Below are 17,782 nucleotides of genomic sequence, written 5' to 3' on the forward strand. Positions count from 1 at the left end.
TTAGCCCTCTATTATTGTAATGTGAAGTCTCTATCTAAGTAGTACATGAGTTTCTGTTATCACTGTTGAACCCATTTATTGCACTGTTTGTAGTGTTTTTGCTATTACTGGTCATCACCAAACCTTTGTTGGTGTTTTTATTCCTCTTTTGGTCCACTATTAATGACCCTGATGGAGATAAGTCGTCTTTCATGATAATGTCCAAGATGGATTCTTCTGGATCTACTTGTCTTGGTCGACTTTTTTCTTGTGTATATATGCTTTTATTAGCAACCAGAAACAGAGACAATATAAACACCTAAAGAGGCAAACTTGGTGGCATCTTATCTTTTTCTAAATGTGTAAAACACCGTAACCAAATTTTTTTTGCTAATCCTATTTAATATAGTTCAACTACATTATCTTTATAATACCTCAACAAATGTGTTTTGTGGATCAAAGACAACTTTAAAGACTCTGAAAAGAGCAAGTCAATCCAGTACGCAAAGTGGAATAATTTATGGATACATCTTCTGAAAAGCTGAACTGTTCTAAGTGTGGAACAGCTTGCTTACTTCATTGTGATCCAATAATATTTTGTTCTTCTCATGCATCACCTTCCTCCTCGTGCATTTGGAACCAATCTTTAAGGAATAACAACGAGTTGATAAAGATATGTAGCTAGACATCCGCATGATTATTCGAGATCAACACTTCAGAATCAATTCCTTTAACTTTATTTAGTAGGAAGCACATGCTATCTTTGATCCTCAATCTGAAAAACTAAAATCTTCAAAACACCAAAAGTTATGATCAAAACATTCTATTCACCGATAACAATGATATTCGTGTTGTCTCATATGTCTCTATGTAGTAATCGATAGAAAAGTATAAGGAACGTTCTGAAATCTCCATATTGTTCCCAATATAATTTACATTAAATCATGATGTCAACATTAAAATTAGAAGATATTCATTTAATGAAGAAACACCAATTATGTTCCGTGTTGGACAAGTCTTCATTCTTCCATGAACTGAGGTGTTGGTGGACTCATTTCCTTATCCTTCTCTGTACCTGCTTCATATATTAGATTCAAGAATATTAAATGATATAAATAAATGTTAATTTTTTCTTAAAATGTATATATTTACCGTGCGAAGAAGCTCCACGGATCTCGACTTCTCTCAGTTCTTGGACAAGAGCACAACAACAACACATTAGATGTGACAAGAAGTCGTCAATGGACCCTCCCTGCCATATCAAGACATCCATATTTTTTTGGATGGGAAACGTTGGCATCATGACCGTATAAGCCTTTATACGTTGGCATCATGACCGTACATCAAAAGGTTTAATCGATGTACCTTTATGTTGAGTGTCTTTCGAAGCTTCTTCCTTATGCAGCAAGTGTAGCAGCAACATGAGAGTATCAAAGAATACACCATTAGCTCATTACAAGCTGTAGCTGAAGCTGAAAAAACCATAAAATCGAAACTCTTGTATCAGATTCTTGGAAAGCTTATGTATTAAAAGATCACAAATTAAACTACATTGATATAAGATTTCTTACAGATTTGTCTGTTAGTTGCGACGGTGGAAATCTTCGCCAATGTACAACACGGGAAAAAGAATGTTTTCAAGCCTTATTTTACAGAATCAAAAGTAGACAAGAGTATGAAACTTGAATTGTTACACATTCAAAGGTAATCACATTTAGAAAAACAGAAGGAGATCGAGGGCTTACATAGAACAGGTGCTGAACAACAATCCAACAGGTCAGTGTGCCAATCTTCACGGTGTCGCGATGATTTTCCAGAAACTAGTTCATGTTCGGATGAAAATGAAACATAAGACGTGGAGCTGCATTCAACACCAAACATTAGCCTTCAATCATCAAACGTGAACAACACATCATGTAAATAAAACTTTTCCTCGATATAGGAGTAAGTGGGGATTATTAACCTTGAAGTTGTTCGAATACCACTATCCGTTTCATACGAATCATCTTTCTTCTTGCTAGAGGTGGTAAGCTCTTCTTTACTAGACTTTTTCTTAGTCAACACCTTTTCAGAATCAAGATCAGCAGAAGCAACAGTTTGTGTAACATCAATCAAATGCTGTATGACTTCACATTGATCAGTATCATAACGCGCCCGCGAACGTTGCAACTCGTGTTTTAATTTCTCCTCCTCTGTTTTGAGTGCTTGGCAGAAACCTATGTTCGGGTAAGAACGAGAGAGCGTCTTCTTTAAAACCGACGTAGCAGCTTCTCTAGTGGATTCTTGTTTCAAAATAACATCTTGCACTTTCCTATCCTCTTCATCAAGAGTGTACTCACGCTGATCACTGTCAATAGCTTCCAACCTCTCCTACATATACAATCATACTCCAATATCAAACAATGGCATAAACAACAACAACAACAACAAATGGTGAACAATGCGAGCCAAGTTACCCGAATCCGAATATTGTCCACCAAAGTGATGAGTGGAATGATCTTGAGATACCGATCGATCTCGTCCTGAGCTCGACGAAACTGGTAAACAATGTTCCACCCCATAGCCAACAAGTAAATAAAACTCCTTTCTTGACAACTATTAACTAGAATGTAAGATCTTCTAAGAGCATCTTCAAGCCCTTCAAGCGGCTCAAGAATCTCTGAATACTGCTTCATCTCAGAGATTCTTAGCTGCTCGAGCAAATTACCAATAAGCTTAAGATGCTGAGCGAACTGACGACAATTCTTCTTGTGCGTTCGAGCCGTGTTCGCGGCGCTCACTATCATTCCAATCAGTTTCACAGCGTCTACGCCTGTAAGCTGCGCCACTGACGCAATTTCTCCTAATTGATCCCATGACATTTCTTCTCTTCCTACAACTCGGACGACCGAAACAGCTCAGAAAACTATAACAAAAATGTTGTGACCTAAACGATGCATAAGTCAAGAAAGTTTAAGACTTTAGAGCAGATTATGATTACGAAGCACAATCAGATTTGAAGTTTCCAAGGAATCACACTATGGTTCGACTGTGACAACAAAACCAACATAGTAAATTCTCCACGTCCTCAAGCTTTCTCTAGGTTAAAGATCTTCAAAAACAGAGAACATTTTCAAGAATCTAAAACAATTAAAAAAAAAAGAAGTGAAAATTTCTCTGTTGAACTGTAAAATCAAACAGAGCAAACATGGAAAATCATAGAATTACAAAAAAAAAAAAAAAAAAAAAAAAAAAAAANAAATTGAAGAGAGGAAACAGTTCTTGAAATGCTCACCTTAAACGTTAAGGAAGTCAAGATTTACAGAGATGGAGAATTACTTTTGTATTCGACAAAGAAGAAGAAGTAGAAGAAGGTAGTGGACCACCCAGCTAGTGCTCCTCATGTGTGAGTGCAAGCAAGCAAAAGAAAGACTCACGAGAGTTTTCGGTAATGTTTTGGTTGTATTATCTAAGGGTCTATTATTCTTTTTTCACTGCTTTATCTAACCACAATTGACTGCCACGTCCGAAAAATTAAGTAGCTGCACGAGTTGCGAATTACCAGTTGGTCATGTGTCACTCTCCATAATTACACACATCTACCACGTATCGACGTATCGTTAAGCTCCCCCAGGGACCATGAATCTCGAAGCGGTGCTGTAAGAAAAAAGAAAACGCAATTATAACATGTCGGAGAAAGGCCTTATGGGCCTAATTTGGGCCTTAACGACACCGGTTAGTACCTATTCGTGTTGCCAAACACAACTCTAGTTCGTTAAAGATCCTCTTCATATCTATACATAACGAAATCAACGAGAAAAATTCTGGATCGGAGAGCTGCGAAGCCTGGGAATTTTCTTTGTACCCTCCCTTCGTTCTTCTCTGATCTCGAATTCCACATACCAAATCTCGCTTCTCCCGATTTTGATTTCTTTCTTATTATCACTATGTTCGGATAACAAAATCCCCCACCTTCCCTCCAAAACGTTGTCTTCTCTGTAAAAAACCCACTTTGTCGTAACCAAATCTAGGGTTTTCTCGAGTTCGCTTTCTCTTGTGATCGTGAGATGTCTCGGTGTTATCCGTTTCCACCACCTGGTTATGTACTGAAAGAAATCAACAAGGATAAGTATCTGATCGAATCGATCAAGGTTGGTTTTGTTGAGCTATTCAAAGTCCCATGGCTTTTTGGTCTTTTTTTAAAATGCTCTTGGGTTCATGTGATTTTTGAATGCTCAGCTTCCTTATCTGTGGTTGTGATAATCTTATGTCAATTCAAGAATTTGATCGCCATGAAACAAAAGTAAAAAGTGTCATTTGCAATGTAGATGGAAATAATTAAAATCTTAGTTAAAAAGAAAAACCCAACTAATGTATGTCAAAAGCATTGAATTGAATTATTAAAGACTTTGTAAGCAACTATGTAGCCAATGTCAGAATGAGTACTTTTTGGATTTGGGATTCTTGCCCATATATCCAATGTAGAGGGTGTTTTTGGCACTATGTTGTACTAATTGAATATATGGCATTATAGACTGTTGCAATTAGCATCCTTATTTGTCCCTTTCCCAATGATTTGGAGTTTTACTTTTTACTGGAAAAGCAAAATTATGGACATTTAATGTTGTTGTTCCACTGGGTTGTGTAAATCCAGGGGGCAAAGGAGGAGGTTAAGAAAGATAGAAAACACAAGAGGAAGGATAAAAAGAGAAAGGAGAGGGAAACTGAGGCGGGTCGAAGCAGAAACCACAGGCATAAGAGACGGCGCAAAGATGAAGGCAAAAAATTAACTAACAGTGAGGTCGAGTTCTTAGAGAAGAGCTGCCAGACAGTGGAACTTGAGGTTCAGTCATCGTCTCAGAATTCTTGTGATAGCACTCTTCATAGCAATGAGAGACCAAAACAAATTCAGAGTCAGCCCCTTGATGGTAGGCATAACGACTCTGGTGAGTTTGTTTGTGTTTACTTGTTGTTGGGTCTGTTTGCTTATGGTGTCATTCTTTCTTGGTTTGAAGAAACCGCCTTACGGACCCGGTTACCTGACAAGGATCCTGAGGCTAGGGTGATGATGTCCAACAAGGATCAAAAACAGCGGGTTTCCCGGGAAATGTTAGATGCTTCTCAGGCTGCTGCTCCAGAGGAGTCTGTTGGTCATCCTTATTCCACCACACAAGATGCTTTTAGGGTCTGTCAAGAGAATAGAAGAGATCCGTCGAGAGACATCACTACAGAGCCATCATCATCTTTACGGACTCATCCAGAACAAGAGAAACCGTCCTCTAGTCATCAGGAAACCATTGGACCTTCGAAGCTATCATGCAGGAAATGCCCTCCTTCTATGGCCGGGCAGTTCTTGAATCTCATCGAGAACTGGACTCCTGATCGTGTTGAGAGCAAGCTCACTGACTCTGAAGATCAAGAATGGTGGTTGTTGATCAAGTTTGGAGCCAAAAGGCAACAAGTTAACAACCAGAAATCCAACCAGGGAAGTAGTTCGATGGTGTGGCCAACTGCTCGATTTCTTCCGGAAGCCGAACTACACGCATTGCCATTCACTGTCCCGTTCTGATTTCAGCAAAGCTGGTCGAGAGAGTGGTTAACATGACCAACAAATAGTTTTATTCCTATGTATGATTAGATTAGCCTTAAGACTGAAAACTCAGAATTATATATGTGATTCTTTGTAGATATACTGGTAATATAGTAAATCATTATTATGTGAATAATATATATCTGCCGGTAGACTATATCATAGTAAATTGTCTCAAAACTGGGGTAATGTGCAACCGTGTAGTCTATGCGGCGCTGGTAGAGACTAGCTCGTAACCATTTATTTTTTTGTTTGCCTATCCTCCTATACGGTGTGGAACTATTCATGTGCCAAGCTAATCAGGCACTCCAAGCTAATTCGAACAGGTTCCCAAGGTTTCTTGAACTCATATCAATGGTATGTGTTAAGAAAAAAAAAAAAAAAAATCAGTCATGATTAGAAACTACACTCTCCAAGCAAGATTCTCTCGTCATCCGCCTTGCTATGAGTTCACTTACTAAACTTAGTTTGCCTAATACACAGTTTGGATTTCAGTTTAGATTTGGTTCGAATCGAAGCAACTCAAAAATGTAATAATATTAAATGGTATGCTTATTTAATACTCTCTATGGTGACATATCAAGTGCCTAATTCTAAGTGTGGTTTTTAAAAAACTGAATTTTACACCATTCACAAAATAACAACATAATTTGCGTTTTTTAAGAAAGAGAAAAAAAATTTGTTTTTCAAGTAAGCAATTTAACTATAATGGACCGCACTTGTGTTATGACTTACCAATTAGGTAGCGGTTTTGTTTCCAGTTACTGCTTACTGGATAAAATTATTTTTTTTTGTTTATTTTTTTTAATATTGAGTTAGTAATCAACATATTTTTTTTATTGAATTGTTAATACTTCTCATAGATATTTTAATTTTTAAATATGTTTTAAAGATAATAATTACTTCATTAATTTTTCATAAGTTATAAAATAATGAGTTTTTATGAAAAAACAGATTTAAAGAAAAGAAAAAAAGTTAGTCAATTGAAATTTTCATTTTATTTTTTTAATTCACTAATATTTGCTATATATATTATACTTATCTTTCAAAAAATCACATATACAATGAAATCATAAAAAAATTCTTCTACCATTTTCTTATGTACTAATAGTTTAATTAATCTATATTTTCTTAATTCAAAATTTGATCACAATAATAGGGTATATATTTTATTTGTAAATCGATAAATATACTTAGTATATAACTATATATAGTTATTTTACTATAATAAAAATTAAAAGATAATTTTATATAAACATATAATATGTAGAGAAATACCCTAAAATAGCACTAAAACAAGTTTTATGGACAATTATAGCACACATTCCATAAATTTCCAAAATAGCATTATTTAACAAATTAAAATATTTAAAATTAATTTTCAGAATTTTATTTTTTAGGTTTGGGTTCTCAATTTCACATTTAGGGTATAGTTTTGAGAGGTAGGGTTTAGTATTTTGAATTTAGGATTTAATTTTATAAGATTAATTGGTGCTATTTTTGGAATTTTAGAAATGTTGTGCTAAGTTTGGAAAAAAACTTATTTTGGTGCTATTTTTGAGAATCTCCCTAATATGTAATATACCACCATTTCTACAAACAATGGGTTTTACCATGTACTTTGATAAATTTATCTATAATTTGTAATTTGTATAGATTTTTGCATTTTTACCATTTAAACATTCTATTGTAAACCGCAAATAGTATTTTTCACCAATCAAATTTTATTATGTACCGCTTATTTTGTATAAACCGCATTTGTCCCGCAAACTGCATGTATCGTGGTTGATCTGTACTGCACTCTAAAACCGTTTTCCTTGCACAACCAAATATGTGGTCACCATTCAGACCTTTAGGCCATGAATGGCGACACAACAAAGGCGTATTTCTAAGAGTGGTTTTCAAAAAACTGATTTTTTCACCAATCACAAAAAAATAACTTAATTTGCGTTTTTGAGGAGAGAGAAAAAATAACTGTTTTCGTTTTTCAAGGATTACATTTAACTCATGGATCGCAGTTGTCTTCTAATTCACCAATTCCCTAGCGGTTTTGCTTCCAGTTTACCTGCTGGATAAAAACAATTTTTTTTGTTTAATTTTTTCTAGATAAAAACATGATTAAATTTTATTGAACAAAATCCACTTAATTACTTCAAAACAAATTTTGATTTTAGAAAATCAAAAATAATAGATGAAAATATTATTTCATTAAAAAAAATATACAATTTAAACTTATAACTATATGATATATTTGTTTCTTATTTATAATATTATAATATATCTTATGCATTGCTTATCGTATAAAAAATTTATTTATTAATAGAAAAAAATTAAAATATATAATTATATTAATTATTAATAATATAATATGAAATCCGCATCGCAAATAGTTTTCACCAATCAAACATTATTTTGTACCGCTTATTTTGCATTAACCGCACTTGTCGTGCAAATATATTTATCCCCCACATACCGTAGTTGAACTGTACCGCACTGTAATACTGCTTTTCCCGCACAACTAAAACCGCGGTTACCATTCGGATCCTTAAACTTTTTTATTTGTTCTATTTTTATAAGTTTTTTTCAACTTTCTATGTATATTTTATAACAATTTAATAATTTATTTAAATTCTATAGTATTCTTTTATATTAGTTGAATTTAGTTAATGATATAATATTTTATTGTTTTTAATCTTGCTTTTAGCCCAAAAAAAATCTTTTACTTTGGAACAGTAACTTTAGTTTATCCGGTTCGAATTAGTTCCATTACACTAGAATTGGATTCGGTTTGGAGTCAATTATAGTTATTGGTTTCCAGAAAATCAAAACCGACTTGGGTTTGGTGAAAGAGACTATGGGCCGTTGGATCTAAAGTTAAGTGGAAACATCGAAACGTGGATAGCGATAAAAGCGTACACGTGTGAAGCATGACATAATTTATTTTCCCATCCAAAGACTTTTTTCTCAGAAGGTAGTTTTTTTTTTTTTTTTTTGTCAAACGAAAGAAACCTGAAAACCCAGAGAGATCGAGATTGAGATTTAGAGAAAGACGAAGAAGATGATCGCAGACGGAGCAGAAGATGAAGAGAAGTGGCTCGCCGCCGGTGCTGCTGCTTTCAAGCAAAACGCATTCTACATGCAACGCGCTATTGTAATTCTGCTCTCTCTCTCTCTATCATCACTTCATTCGTTTGTCCGTGAAATTGAGATTGAGAAATTTTTTAAATTCGTTTGGTACTTTTTGTATCATGAATCTGATGTTTGAAATTGTGAGGAGAAGCCTAATTTTGTTGTTTTTTGGTTGATTAGGACTCGAATAATCTGAAAGATGCTCTCAAGTATTCGGCTCAGATGCTCAGCGAGTTACGGACTTCGAAGCTATCACCTCACAAGTACTATGATCTCTGTGAGTTGTTTCCTTCTTCTGATGTGCCATGATAATGTGTTTTGCTAAATCGGTTTTCTTTGTGTGTGATCTGATTTGATTGTTTTTAGATATGCGAGCTTTTGATGAGTTGAGGAAACTTGAAATTTTCTTCATGGAAGAAACTCGGCGTGGCTGCTCGGTCATTGAACTCTATGAGCTGGTTCAGCATGCTGGTAACATATTACCACGCCTGTAAGTGACTGATACAATCCCTCTCTCGTCTGTTCTTTTGATTTGGCAAGCTTTTCTAAATTGTTCTGGACTTCGTAAAATGGATAATGCCGAATTCAAGTGATATCAAAGCTAGTTTATCTTATCACTTCTTAATATTGCTGGCACTTCTTTGTTTATTTAGTTTGTTCCCTTTTTTATCTAAACCACTATCTATTAAAAAATTTCCACCCTTCCTAGGTATCTCCTGTGTACAGCAGGATCCGTTTATATCAAAACCAAGGAAGCTCCTGCCAAAGNAAACTATTCAGAATTATATTTACATAATGAAGATGTTGATGCCATAAAGGCTTTTACACCATTTTGTCCTCTTCTAAGTATCAAATGAAACCTATCATTCTACCCGATCATAGGTCTTGCTCATATCTGTTTCCGGCGATAANCGACATTGGTTCTGAGTATGAAGGGTAAGCATGTAGACTCTATTGATAGGTTTGTATTTTCATAGCAGGCGGACCTGCATCTGTGCTTATTTTATCTTCTTAGACCATGACCCCTAATTTCTTTTGATGTCATTTAAGATATTAGGATGTTGACTGTCTGCTGGGTCAATTAGCCATGTCTATATTTGTATCAGTATCCATCTCTATTTGGTCAAGAAACTTTTGCTACTGATATACTGAAATCTAGATTCATCTAGTTAATGACTTGTTTGCTTCCCTCTACAGAGATGCTGATACAGTCACAGATGCAGTGGAGTTTGTACTACTGAACTTTACTGAGATGAATAAACTCTGGGTCAGAATGCAACATCAGGTGAGTCATGATTCAAAATTGGTATACACCCTTCTACCCATTTAAAAACGAGCTTGCCAGAATGTTTGCACGTCATGGAGATATAATTGGACTATGAGAGCATGATTCTGATCACGCAGGTGTTGTATTGCTTGTGAATCATTACCCTTTGATGATCCTGAGTTGAGCCTTGCTATCGGACTTTCTGGTCTGCAGGGACCTGCTCGAGACAAGGAGAGACGGGAGAAAGAGAGGGGCGAGCTTCGTGACCTTGTAATATGACTTTCTTATGGCTGGTAGCAGTGTACTGAAGTGCCTACCATTGGTTTTGTACTGACGGAAGCGTACGTTTTTCCTCACGTATCAGGTTGGAAAGAACCTTCACGTGCTGAGTCAGTTAGAAGGTGTGGACCTTGATATGTACAGAGATACAGTTCTTCCTAGAGTCTTAGAGCAGGTAAAAGACTATATCCTATGAACACACATACACATGCAAACTTAATTTATTTCCTAACCAAAAACTGATGTTTGTCTGATGATTTCTCAGATAGTGAACTGCAGAGATGAGATTGCCCAATATTACCTAATAGACTGTATCATTCAAGTTTTTCCTGACGAGTATCACTTACAGACTCTAGATGTACTTCTTGGGGCTTGTCCACAACTGCAGGTAGTCTGAGAAGCTCTCTCATATTTAGCATTATGCTCTACTCCCATTCATCTAATTGGTTGTATTAGACAAGACGCTCCGTCACTACGTATTAGTATCAACTGCACTTTCGGGTTTTTTAGGTGTCAGTTGTTCACTAATCTCCTGTTTTTCACACTTCCTCTCTTGTTTTCTTCTCAGCCATCAGTTGACATCATGACAGTGCTTTCACGTTTAATGGAGAGGTTGTCAAATTATGCTGCTTTAAATGCTGNTGACGAGTATCACTTACAGACTCTTGATGTACTTCTTGGGGCTTGTCCACAACTGCAGGTAGTCTGAGAAGCTCTCTCATATTTAGCATTATGCTCTACTCCCATTCATCTAATTGGTTGTATTAGACAAGACGCTCCGTCACTACGTATTAGTATCAACTGCACTTTCGGGTTTTTTAGGTGTCAGTTGTTCACTAATCTCCTGTTTTTCACACTTCCTCTCTTGTTTTCTTCTCAGCCATCAGTTGACATCATGACAGTGCTTTCACGTTTAATGGAGAGGCTGTCAAATTATGCTGCTTTAAATGCTGAAGTATTACCTTACTTCCTGCAAGTTGAAGCTTTCTCAAAGTTGAATAATGCAATTGGAAAGGTAACATTCACGTGTAGCCTATGATAAACTTGCTGGATATATGCAGTTGCATTGTTGTTTCTGTAATAAAGTATGAAAGTAATGGCAGCTTAGAAATCCTGTTAACCGGACTTGTTAGCATCACAAAAAACATGAAGAAGGCACAACTATTATGTTGTCTGACATTTCTATTTTTAAGTGAAACTCTTCACTTTAGACGATTCCGTTAACATGTAGAAAGATGCAGTGTTCTTTATGTGTTGGATGTATTCGCTGCAAAACGTGACCCTTCTTTACCCAGTTCTGCATATTTGCTGACTACTTAACTTCTGTGGTTTTGACACCTTTTTTCTTCAATGAAAAAGTTTCTTAGTTGATATGCTATGATGTTGTAGGTGATAGAATCACAAGAAGACATGCCTATTTTGAGTGCAGTAACCCTATATTCCTCCCTTCTCAAGTTTACTCTTCATGTTCACCCTGATCGGCTTGATTATGCGGACCAAGTGTTGGTCAGTATTTTACCTATTATTCTCTTCTTAATTCAACTTTAAATACTTTGTGCTCTGTCAATGGTGCTTAATAGCTTTATGGATCTCATTATTTAGATAATTTGTCATTCTATTCACATTGCTGAGACATTGCTAAATACGTGATACTTGTGTCAGAATATGCCAATCTTTTTTTATGAAGAAAAAAAATTGGATTCGGGTTCATTTTTGTTTATTTATTCTGGTAGCGGATGTTGGTTTAGCAATTTATATATTATTCGGTTATATGTATGTGTTTCTGGTACAATATGGTACATTACATTTGTAGAAAATTTCATACTATGTATCTTATACAATAAAAGAGTTTGAATCTAATGTTCTTCACTCTCTTCCCAGGGTTCATGTGTTAAGCAACTGTCCGGAAAAGGAAAGATTAACGACACTCGTGCAACAAAGGAGATTGTCTCGCTTTTAAGTGCTCCCCTAGAGAAGTATAATGATGTTGTCACCGCCCTTAAATTAACAAACTATCCCCTTGTAGTGGAGTACCTTGATAACGAAACAAAGAGAATAATGGCTACTGTTATAATTCGAAGCATTATGAAAAACAATACTCTTATTACTACAGCAGAGAAGGTATGGTACTTTTATACCCTTACCCTTTGGGTTGAACTATTTTTGTGGTAAAATTGAATTTGTCTTGTTTTAACTTGTAGGTTGAAGCACTGCTTGAACTAATTAAAGGTCTTATCAACGATTTGGATGAGCCGCAAGGTCTTGAGGTTTGTAAAAACATTTTTGTGATACTTTCTATCTTGTGCTGTGAGACATATTCTATCAATTACTTGTGGATACACATATATGAGCCAGAACTCCAAAAGAATGTTGAGTTTTGACTTCTGTGCATATCTTTCTACGCTCTTAGGTTGATGAAAATGATTTTGAGGAAGAGCAGAATTCTGTCGCACGTCTCGTTCACATGTTATATAATGATGACACGGAAGAGATGTTTAAGGTGCATGGAGCTCTTGCTTATTCAGATTTGTTCATGTGTGTCATAACTTTATGTTGACATTAGGCTTTCTAATTATTGGCTTGCATTCATAATGTTTTAGGGCATTAGTTCTATTGCATTTACTCACAGTTGCCTTTATTCTTCGTTTGTAATTTTCCAACTCAGTCATAAATTGTACTTTATCACCAGGAGTCATCGTATCCTTCAACATTCTATAAAGGTTTTGGCTTTCAGTGTTTGAAGTTGTTTCATTGAATTTCAGATAATCAGTATCCTGAAGAAGCATTTCCTAACAGGAGGGCCAAAGCGCTTAAAGTTCACCATTCCTCCCCTTGTTGTTTCTACTCTAAAGGTTTGACTTCTTAAGCAAAGTTATTCAAAGTACATAGATTTAAGTGTTTTGATGCCAATTTTAAAGCGTCTCACAGTTTATGTCGAGTTTGATTTGCGATGACATGGGTTTGTTGTTTCTTTTATCTGTCATACTGCATTGAAGTCTATCAGATATAGTTTGTTAAACTTTTCTTCTTAAAATTTTTGTTATATTTTGTTTGAATTGTAGCTAATCAGGCGATTGCCAGTGGAAGGAGACAATCCTTTTGGAAAAGAGGCTTCGGTTACTGCTACTAAAATATTCCAATTTCTAAATCAGGTAAGTTTTCCTAACTTTTCACTGCCTATAGTGTTCAGATCTGTCTTTTTATTTTATTTTTTTGTAGATCAATGTGTGTCAGAGCTACATTATTTGAAGTAAACTTGGCCAAAGTTAGAACATACAACTGATCCGCTACAGTCTTCAGTTCTTGTCCTTATCTGACGGAATTTTTGCTTGTTTCAGATTATTGAAGCGCTACCTAATGTTCCATCACCTGACTTGGCATTCCGGTTGTACTTGCAATGTGCTGAGGTAGAAAAATTACCTGTTATTAAGTATGCACTGACATCTTTAAAATGCTCACAGATTTTTCCTCTATCATCAGGCCGCGAATAAGTGTGATGAAGAACCTATTGCATACGAATTTTTCACCCAGGCATACATCTTATACGAAGAAGAAATTTCAGTAAGTTATATCTTGGACTTTCATATGTCTGGTGTCTAAACCAAAGTAAGTGAGTGAGATTAGCAAAATCTAATGCTTCAATAACTTGCCTTTTGAACAGGACTCAAAGGCCCAGGTGACTGCGTTACAACTTATTATTGGAACTCTGCAAAGGATGCACGTATTTGGTGTTGAGAATAGAGATACTTTGACACACAAGGCTACGGGGGTATATCCTCATGAATCATATGTTAATTAGTCTCTTGCCATATTCAATTGTGTCTGCTTAAAGTTTGATAAGGGAAAAACTGATTCTCTTGCAGTATTCAGCGAAACTTCTAAAGAAACCTGACCAATGTCGAGCTGTTTATGCATGTTCTCATCTATTCTGGCTTGAAGATCATGAAACCATACAAGATGGAGACAGGTATATTTCCGTGTGTGCAATACAACACAATGCGTGTTATAACTCACCACCTGATGGTATTGATGCTTTTGAAATCAGGGTTCTGCTTTGTCTCAAACGAGCGCTTAAAATTGCAAATTCGGCTCAACAAATTGCTAGTAGTGGTCAGGGTAGTGCAGGATCTGTTACCCTCTTCATCGAGATACTAAACAAGTAAATGGCTATTTTTGTTTTATATCTCATTTTTCTCATCCCTTGTGAGAAGCAAACAGCATCATGTAATAATGTGAATTTTTGGCAGGTATCTTTATTTCTATGAGAAAGGGATTCCACAGATAACAGTTGAATCAGTGGAGAGCCTTATCCAACTGATCAAGAACGAAGAATCAATGCCGTCAGATCCATATGCTGAATCGTTGTTTGCAAGTACGCTTCAGTTCATGGAGTTTCAAAAGCAGAAAGGCGGTGCCATTGGTGACAGATACGAGGAGATCAAAGTATAAAATCTGATTTGGTAAAAAATGAAGTCACATTTTGTTAAAAAAAGAAAAAGAAAAGAAGCTTTGGGTCGTTTGGGAATTAAGAAGGGACTTGTGTTGTGTTGGTTGCTGCTCGAAATGTAAACCTGGTTCGTCGGATTTTAAAAGGTGGTTAGTGGATTGTAACTTGCGGGTTTTTGCTGTGTCTATACGAATTCTTTTTTATTGGTCACACTTGTTACTTGTTAGTACTCTGAGATTAACATTGGATCTTAGGTGAGTGAGGTATTTGTATTCTATTGACGCACAAAAAACATTTTCTTGAATCATGTTTTACCAAATAAGTTGTCAGTCTTACGCAGGCATAATTAACAAACTTTAACGACCTATATGAGGTTTCATTTCGATAACTCTACGCTTAGTTAGTAGTATCGTACTAAACAAATAAAAAGAAGAATTTTCAAAGTTGGAATGGAATTTTATGCAGTACACTTTAGTCTTTTTACACATGACACTAGTCATTTTTGCTGAAAAAATTAGACAGTGAAAAAAACAGAAGCTCAATTCATAGAAAAACTTAGTGACAATAAATTAATTAATTAGTAAGAAATTTTTTAAAAAATGTTAAAAAGGAAAAACAAATAAAACAGAAAAAAAGAAACGAGAAAAAAGTAAAAAAGAAAAAAAGAAGAGAGAGCAAAAGAATAGGGGAAGTTGATGGAGGAGATTGTTCCTTTTGTGAACGCTTCAATGGCATAAATTTCCGGCCATCACATCTCTTCTTGCTTCCTCTCTCTCCCTAGTTCTCGATTCGATTCATCATTGTTGTTCACCGTCCTTCCTTCCTTTTCTTCTTCTTCTTATTTGATTCATCCCCTCTACATTTAGGGTTTCCGGTTTTGACATTTCTAGGGTTTTTCTTGTTTGTTCTGTATCGTATAGACGGCGAATTAAAAAGGGGGAAAACACCGCTATCGAGGCCTTTTGTTTTAATTTCCCTGTGTTGTGGTTTCCCCTCAGGTTTTGTTAGATCTGAGGTTGCTATTTTTGAATATCATCACCATCTAGAGTTCTTTTGGTCGTGTGTGATAAAAAAAACGGTAGCTCCATTTCTGGTGGAGAAGGAGAAGAAGACAAAAAGCGTAAGGCAAGGCAATGAGCGCTTCGAGGTTCATAAAGTGTGTCACCGTTGGCGACGGAGCTGTTGGCAAAACCTGTTTGCTGATTTCTTACACCAGCAACACTTTTCCTACGGTATAAATTCCGATTCTCCAACCTTCGATTCAATCATATACAAAGCTGCGCTTTCATTTGTTTTTGTTATTGACTTGTTATGTTGGAGCTTTTGTATCTCGTTTAAATCTTGTGGCTCTCTCTGAAATAGGATTACGTACCGACTGTTTTCGATAACTTTAGTGCTAATGTGGTTGTTAACGGGAGCACTGTCAACCTAGGACTATGGGATACCGCAGGTACTGACATAATTGGGATCTTGTTTATACTAGCAGCAGCAGCTTTGGATATTTTTATTTTGTGTGGGTCTGAACTTTTTTTTGGTTTGTTGTAAAACAGGGCAGGAAGATTATAACAGATTAAGACCTTTGAGTTACCGCGGTGCTGACGTTTTCATCTTAGCATTCTCTCTTATCAGTAAGGCTAGTTATGAGAATGTCTCCAAGAAGGTGCGTTTTGAATTGAAAAGTTTGCTACAAGTTTTTGTTATTGACAACTAGAAAAAGGTTTCCTGGTTTGTGATTTTTGCTGCTTTACTTCCTGTTTGTAGTGGATCCCAGAGCTGAAGCACTATGCCCCTGGTGTTCCAATAGTTCTTGTTGGAACCAAACTAGGTAACTTCTTCTTTTGGCATATATAGTCTGACAAAACGCAATCCTGCTTTGTGGTTTTCCTCATTGTGTCAGCTTCTCGGGATAGTTGTCAAACTATTTCACACTACCTTATGATACATTTGCTGCTCTTGTTTTATTTTTTTCACGTCCAAGATATGTTTAAGCTTTGCTTCGCCAGATTTTTGTTTACAGTACAATACATTCATTGGTTCTGCTTTGATTTGATTACGTTCAAGATATGTCCATGTAGTACCTTTTAGCTATTTTCATCTTAAAGGAAATTAGGGCTGGTTTCTGGAGTATCACAAATCCTGCAATAATCTAGGTTTACAAGCTTCTGTGATGTTTCTTTATGTTCTATCAAATATTGGGATATGTGTGGATCAAATGGTTTATCTTATCTTACACTTTCTAGTGATAGTTAAATTGTAAGACACAACCTAACCTCATGCATTAAGCAGCTTGTCTGTGATGTAGCAATTAGGGATGGTTTTCTGAGTATAACAAATGTGCAATAACCTAGTTTTACAAGCTTGTCTGTGATGATTCGTCTTTGGTTTTAATGAACTTTGCGATACGTTAAAGGTCATATCTCACATTTTCTCGTGATATATAACCTGTCACCTCCATTGTAAGAGACAACTACATGCATGTAAGCAGTTGTTGGATGTCTAGCAATTATAGACCTAATAGAAAAGGCTTATACAAGATGTTCTGTCAAAATTTGGTGTAGCGGATTCTGTTTCTTACTTCTAGTAACAATGCTTCACTTTTGGCTTGCTACCTGATCCATCTAGACGTAATTTTTATTTTTGTGGCTTTCGTCTCCTGCTTATGCTTTGTGCATCATATATGTCAGATCTTCGGGATGACAAACAATTCTTCATTGACCACCCTGGCGCTGTACCTATTACCACTGCTCAGGTAAACAGAATTTTCTTTGAAAATAGGTCAGTTTAGTCAGCTTGGTACTAAAACGAAACCCTCTTAACCATTCCTCACTTTGGGCATCAAAGGGAGAGGAACTGAAGAAGCTAATTGGAGCTCCTGCATACATCGAGTGCAGTTCAAAAACACAGGAGGCAAGAAACAAAAACATCCCCTTTTGTTTTAGAGTATTATTACACATCTTGCTTCTTTTACTTGAGCTTTTTTCTCAAAGCTTCTGTGTTTTTCTTATAATGAAAGTGCAGAACGTGAAAGGTGTATTTGATGCAGCGATCCGAGTGGTTCTTCAACCTCCAAAGCAGAAGAAAAAGAAAAGCAAAGCACAAAAAGCCTGCTCCA

The 17,782-nt window shown here is 35.9% G+C and overlaps 5 protein-coding genes across 13 annotated transcripts in view; 4 read left to right on the forward strand and 1 right to left on the reverse strand.

Moving 5' to 3' along the window:
- Nucleotides 756-3,418, reverse strand: LOC104767084 (protein MID1-COMPLEMENTING ACTIVITY 2-like). 6 transcript variants are annotated; one of them, XM_010491113.2, is made up of 8 exons: nucleotides 3,254-3,418; nucleotides 2,436-2,851; nucleotides 1,943-2,349; nucleotides 1,725-1,840; nucleotides 1,551-1,622; nucleotides 1,345-1,451; nucleotides 1,132-1,231; nucleotides 756-1,054 (listed from the first exon to the last, which is right to left on the reverse strand). In XM_010491113.2, the coding sequence occupies exons 2-8, from the start codon at nucleotides 2,838-2,840 to the stop codon at nucleotides 999-1,001; spliced, it is 1,263 nt and encodes a 420-aa protein (XP_010489415.1). In that variant the 5' UTR covers nucleotides 2,841-2,851; nucleotides 3,254-3,418; the 3' UTR covers nucleotides 756-998. The 6 variants fall into 6 exon arrangements, with proteins under 6 accessions (XP_010489415.1, XP_010489411.1, XP_010489413.1 ...); XM_010491109.2 differs by having other exon boundaries at nucleotides 756-1,057; XM_010491111.2 differs by having other exon boundaries at nucleotides 756-1,057; nucleotides 2,436-3,099.
- LOC104767085 lies at nucleotides 3,753-5,707 on the forward strand. Of its 2 annotated transcripts, XM_010491116.2 has the most exons (3): nucleotides 3,753-4,109; nucleotides 4,613-4,886; nucleotides 4,974-5,707. In XM_010491116.2, exons 1-3 carry the CDS (start codon nucleotides 4,026-4,028, stop codon nucleotides 5,525-5,527), a joined length of 912 nt encoding a protein of 303 aa, XP_010489418.1. In that variant the 5' UTR covers nucleotides 3,753-4,025; the 3' UTR covers nucleotides 5,528-5,707. The 2 variants fall into 2 exon arrangements, with proteins under 2 accessions (XP_010489418.1, XP_010489417.1); XM_010491115.2 differs by having other exon boundaries at nucleotides 4,613-5,707.
- Nucleotides 8,531-9,534, forward strand: LOC109130905 (vacuolar protein sorting-associated protein 35A-like). The gene is made up of 4 exons (XM_019240995.1): nucleotides 8,531-8,699; nucleotides 8,858-8,954; nucleotides 9,044-9,167; nucleotides 9,387-9,534. Exons 1-4 carry the CDS (start codon nucleotides 8,607-8,609, stop codon nucleotides 9,532-9,534), a joined length of 462 nt encoding a protein of 153 aa, XP_019096540.1. The 5' UTR covers nucleotides 8,531-8,606.
- LOC104768164 (vacuolar protein sorting-associated protein 35A-like) lies at nucleotides 9,596-14,974 on the forward strand. Of its 3 annotated transcripts, XM_019241039.1 has the most exons (19): nucleotides 9,596-9,613; nucleotides 9,875-9,962; nucleotides 10,158-10,214; nucleotides 10,309-10,398; nucleotides 10,489-10,611; nucleotides 10,792-10,835; nucleotides 11,148-11,238; nucleotides 11,613-11,729; nucleotides 12,105-12,344; nucleotides 12,425-12,490; nucleotides 12,634-12,723; nucleotides 12,986-13,075; nucleotides 13,286-13,375; nucleotides 13,562-13,630; nucleotides 13,704-13,784; nucleotides 13,885-13,992; nucleotides 14,087-14,190; nucleotides 14,269-14,382; nucleotides 14,471-14,974. In XM_019241039.1, exons 2-19 carry the CDS (start codon nucleotides 9,930-9,932, stop codon nucleotides 14,670-14,672), a joined length of 1,809 nt encoding a protein of 602 aa, XP_019096584.1. In that variant the 5' UTR covers nucleotides 9,596-9,613; nucleotides 9,875-9,929; the 3' UTR covers nucleotides 14,673-14,974. The 3 variants fall into 3 exon arrangements, with proteins under 3 accessions (XP_019096584.1, XP_019096585.1, XP_019096586.1); XM_019241040.1 differs by lacking the exon at nucleotides 9,596-9,613 and having other exon boundaries at nucleotides 9,872-9,962; nucleotides 10,082-10,214; XM_019241041.1 differs by lacking the exons at nucleotides 9,596-9,613; nucleotides 9,875-9,962; nucleotides 10,158-10,214; ... (1 more) ...; nucleotides 10,489-10,611; nucleotides 10,792-10,835 and adding an exon at nucleotides 10,872-10,923 and having other exon boundaries at nucleotides 11,104-11,238.
- LOC104768165 (rac-like GTP-binding protein ARAC1) overlaps nucleotides 15,313-17,782 on the forward strand; it is a 7,536-nt gene continuing 5,066 nt past the window's right edge. The window contains exons 1-7 of the mRNA XM_010492091.1: nucleotides 15,313-15,902; nucleotides 16,033-16,120; nucleotides 16,221-16,330; nucleotides 16,432-16,495; nucleotides 17,355-17,419; nucleotides 17,512-17,577; nucleotides 17,689-17,776. Of these exons, the coding sequence (XP_010490393.1) occupies nucleotides 15,804-15,902; nucleotides 16,033-16,120; nucleotides 16,221-16,330; nucleotides 16,432-16,495; nucleotides 17,355-17,419; nucleotides 17,512-17,577; nucleotides 17,689-17,776 (580 nt within the window). The 5' untranslated portion in view covers nucleotides 15,313-15,803. The remainder of the gene's footprint in view (nucleotides 15,903-16,032; nucleotides 16,121-16,220; nucleotides 16,331-16,431; nucleotides 16,496-17,354; nucleotides 17,420-17,511; nucleotides 17,578-17,688; nucleotides 17,777-17,782) is intronic.

This window comes from Camelina sativa, chromosome 19 (genome assembly GCF_000633955.1).
Source record: "Camelina sativa cultivar DH55 chromosome 19, Cs, whole genome shotgun sequence".
NCBI classification, from domain to species: domain Eukaryota; kingdom Viridiplantae; phylum Streptophyta; class Magnoliopsida; order Brassicales; family Brassicaceae; genus Camelina; species Camelina sativa.

What these genes read in the sequence shown, in the direction of transcription:
- LOC104767084 (XM_010491109.2), bottom strand. Translation starts at nt 2,840, where the DNA reads ATGTCATGGGATCAATTAGGAGAAATTGCGTCAGTGGCGCAGCTTACA. An exon ending in TTGTTCAGCACCTGTTCTAT is followed by an intron (nt 1,623 to 1,724) that starts GTAAGCCCTCGA and finishes CTGTAAAATAAG; the next exon opens with GCTTGAAAACATTCTTTTTC. An exon ending in GAAAGACACTCAACATAAAG is followed by an intron (nt 1,232 to 1,344) that starts GTACATCGATTA and finishes TTGATATGGCAG; the next exon opens with GGAGGGTCCATTGACGACTT.
- LOC104767085 (XM_010491115.2), top strand. Translation starts at nt 4,026, where the DNA reads ATGTCTCGGTGTTATCCGTTTCCACCACCTGGTTATGTACTGAAAGAA. An exon ending in ATCTGATCGAATCGATCAAG is followed by an intron (nt 4,110 to 4,612) that starts GTTGGTTTTGTT and finishes GTGTAAATCCAG; the next exon opens with GGGGCAAAGGAGGAGGTTAA.
- LOC104768164 (XM_019241039.1), top strand. Translation starts at nt 9,930, where the DNA reads ATGAATAAACTCTGGGTCAGAATGCAACATCAG. An exon ending in TGAATAATGCAATTGGAAAG is followed by an intron (nt 11,239 to 11,612) that starts GTAACATTCACG and finishes ATGATGTTGTAG; the next exon opens with GTGATAGAATCACAAGAAGA. An exon ending in TGACACACAAGGCTACGGGG is followed by an intron (nt 13,993 to 14,086) that starts GTATATCCTCAT and finishes ATTCTCTTGCAG; the next exon opens with TATTCAGCGAAACTTCTAAA.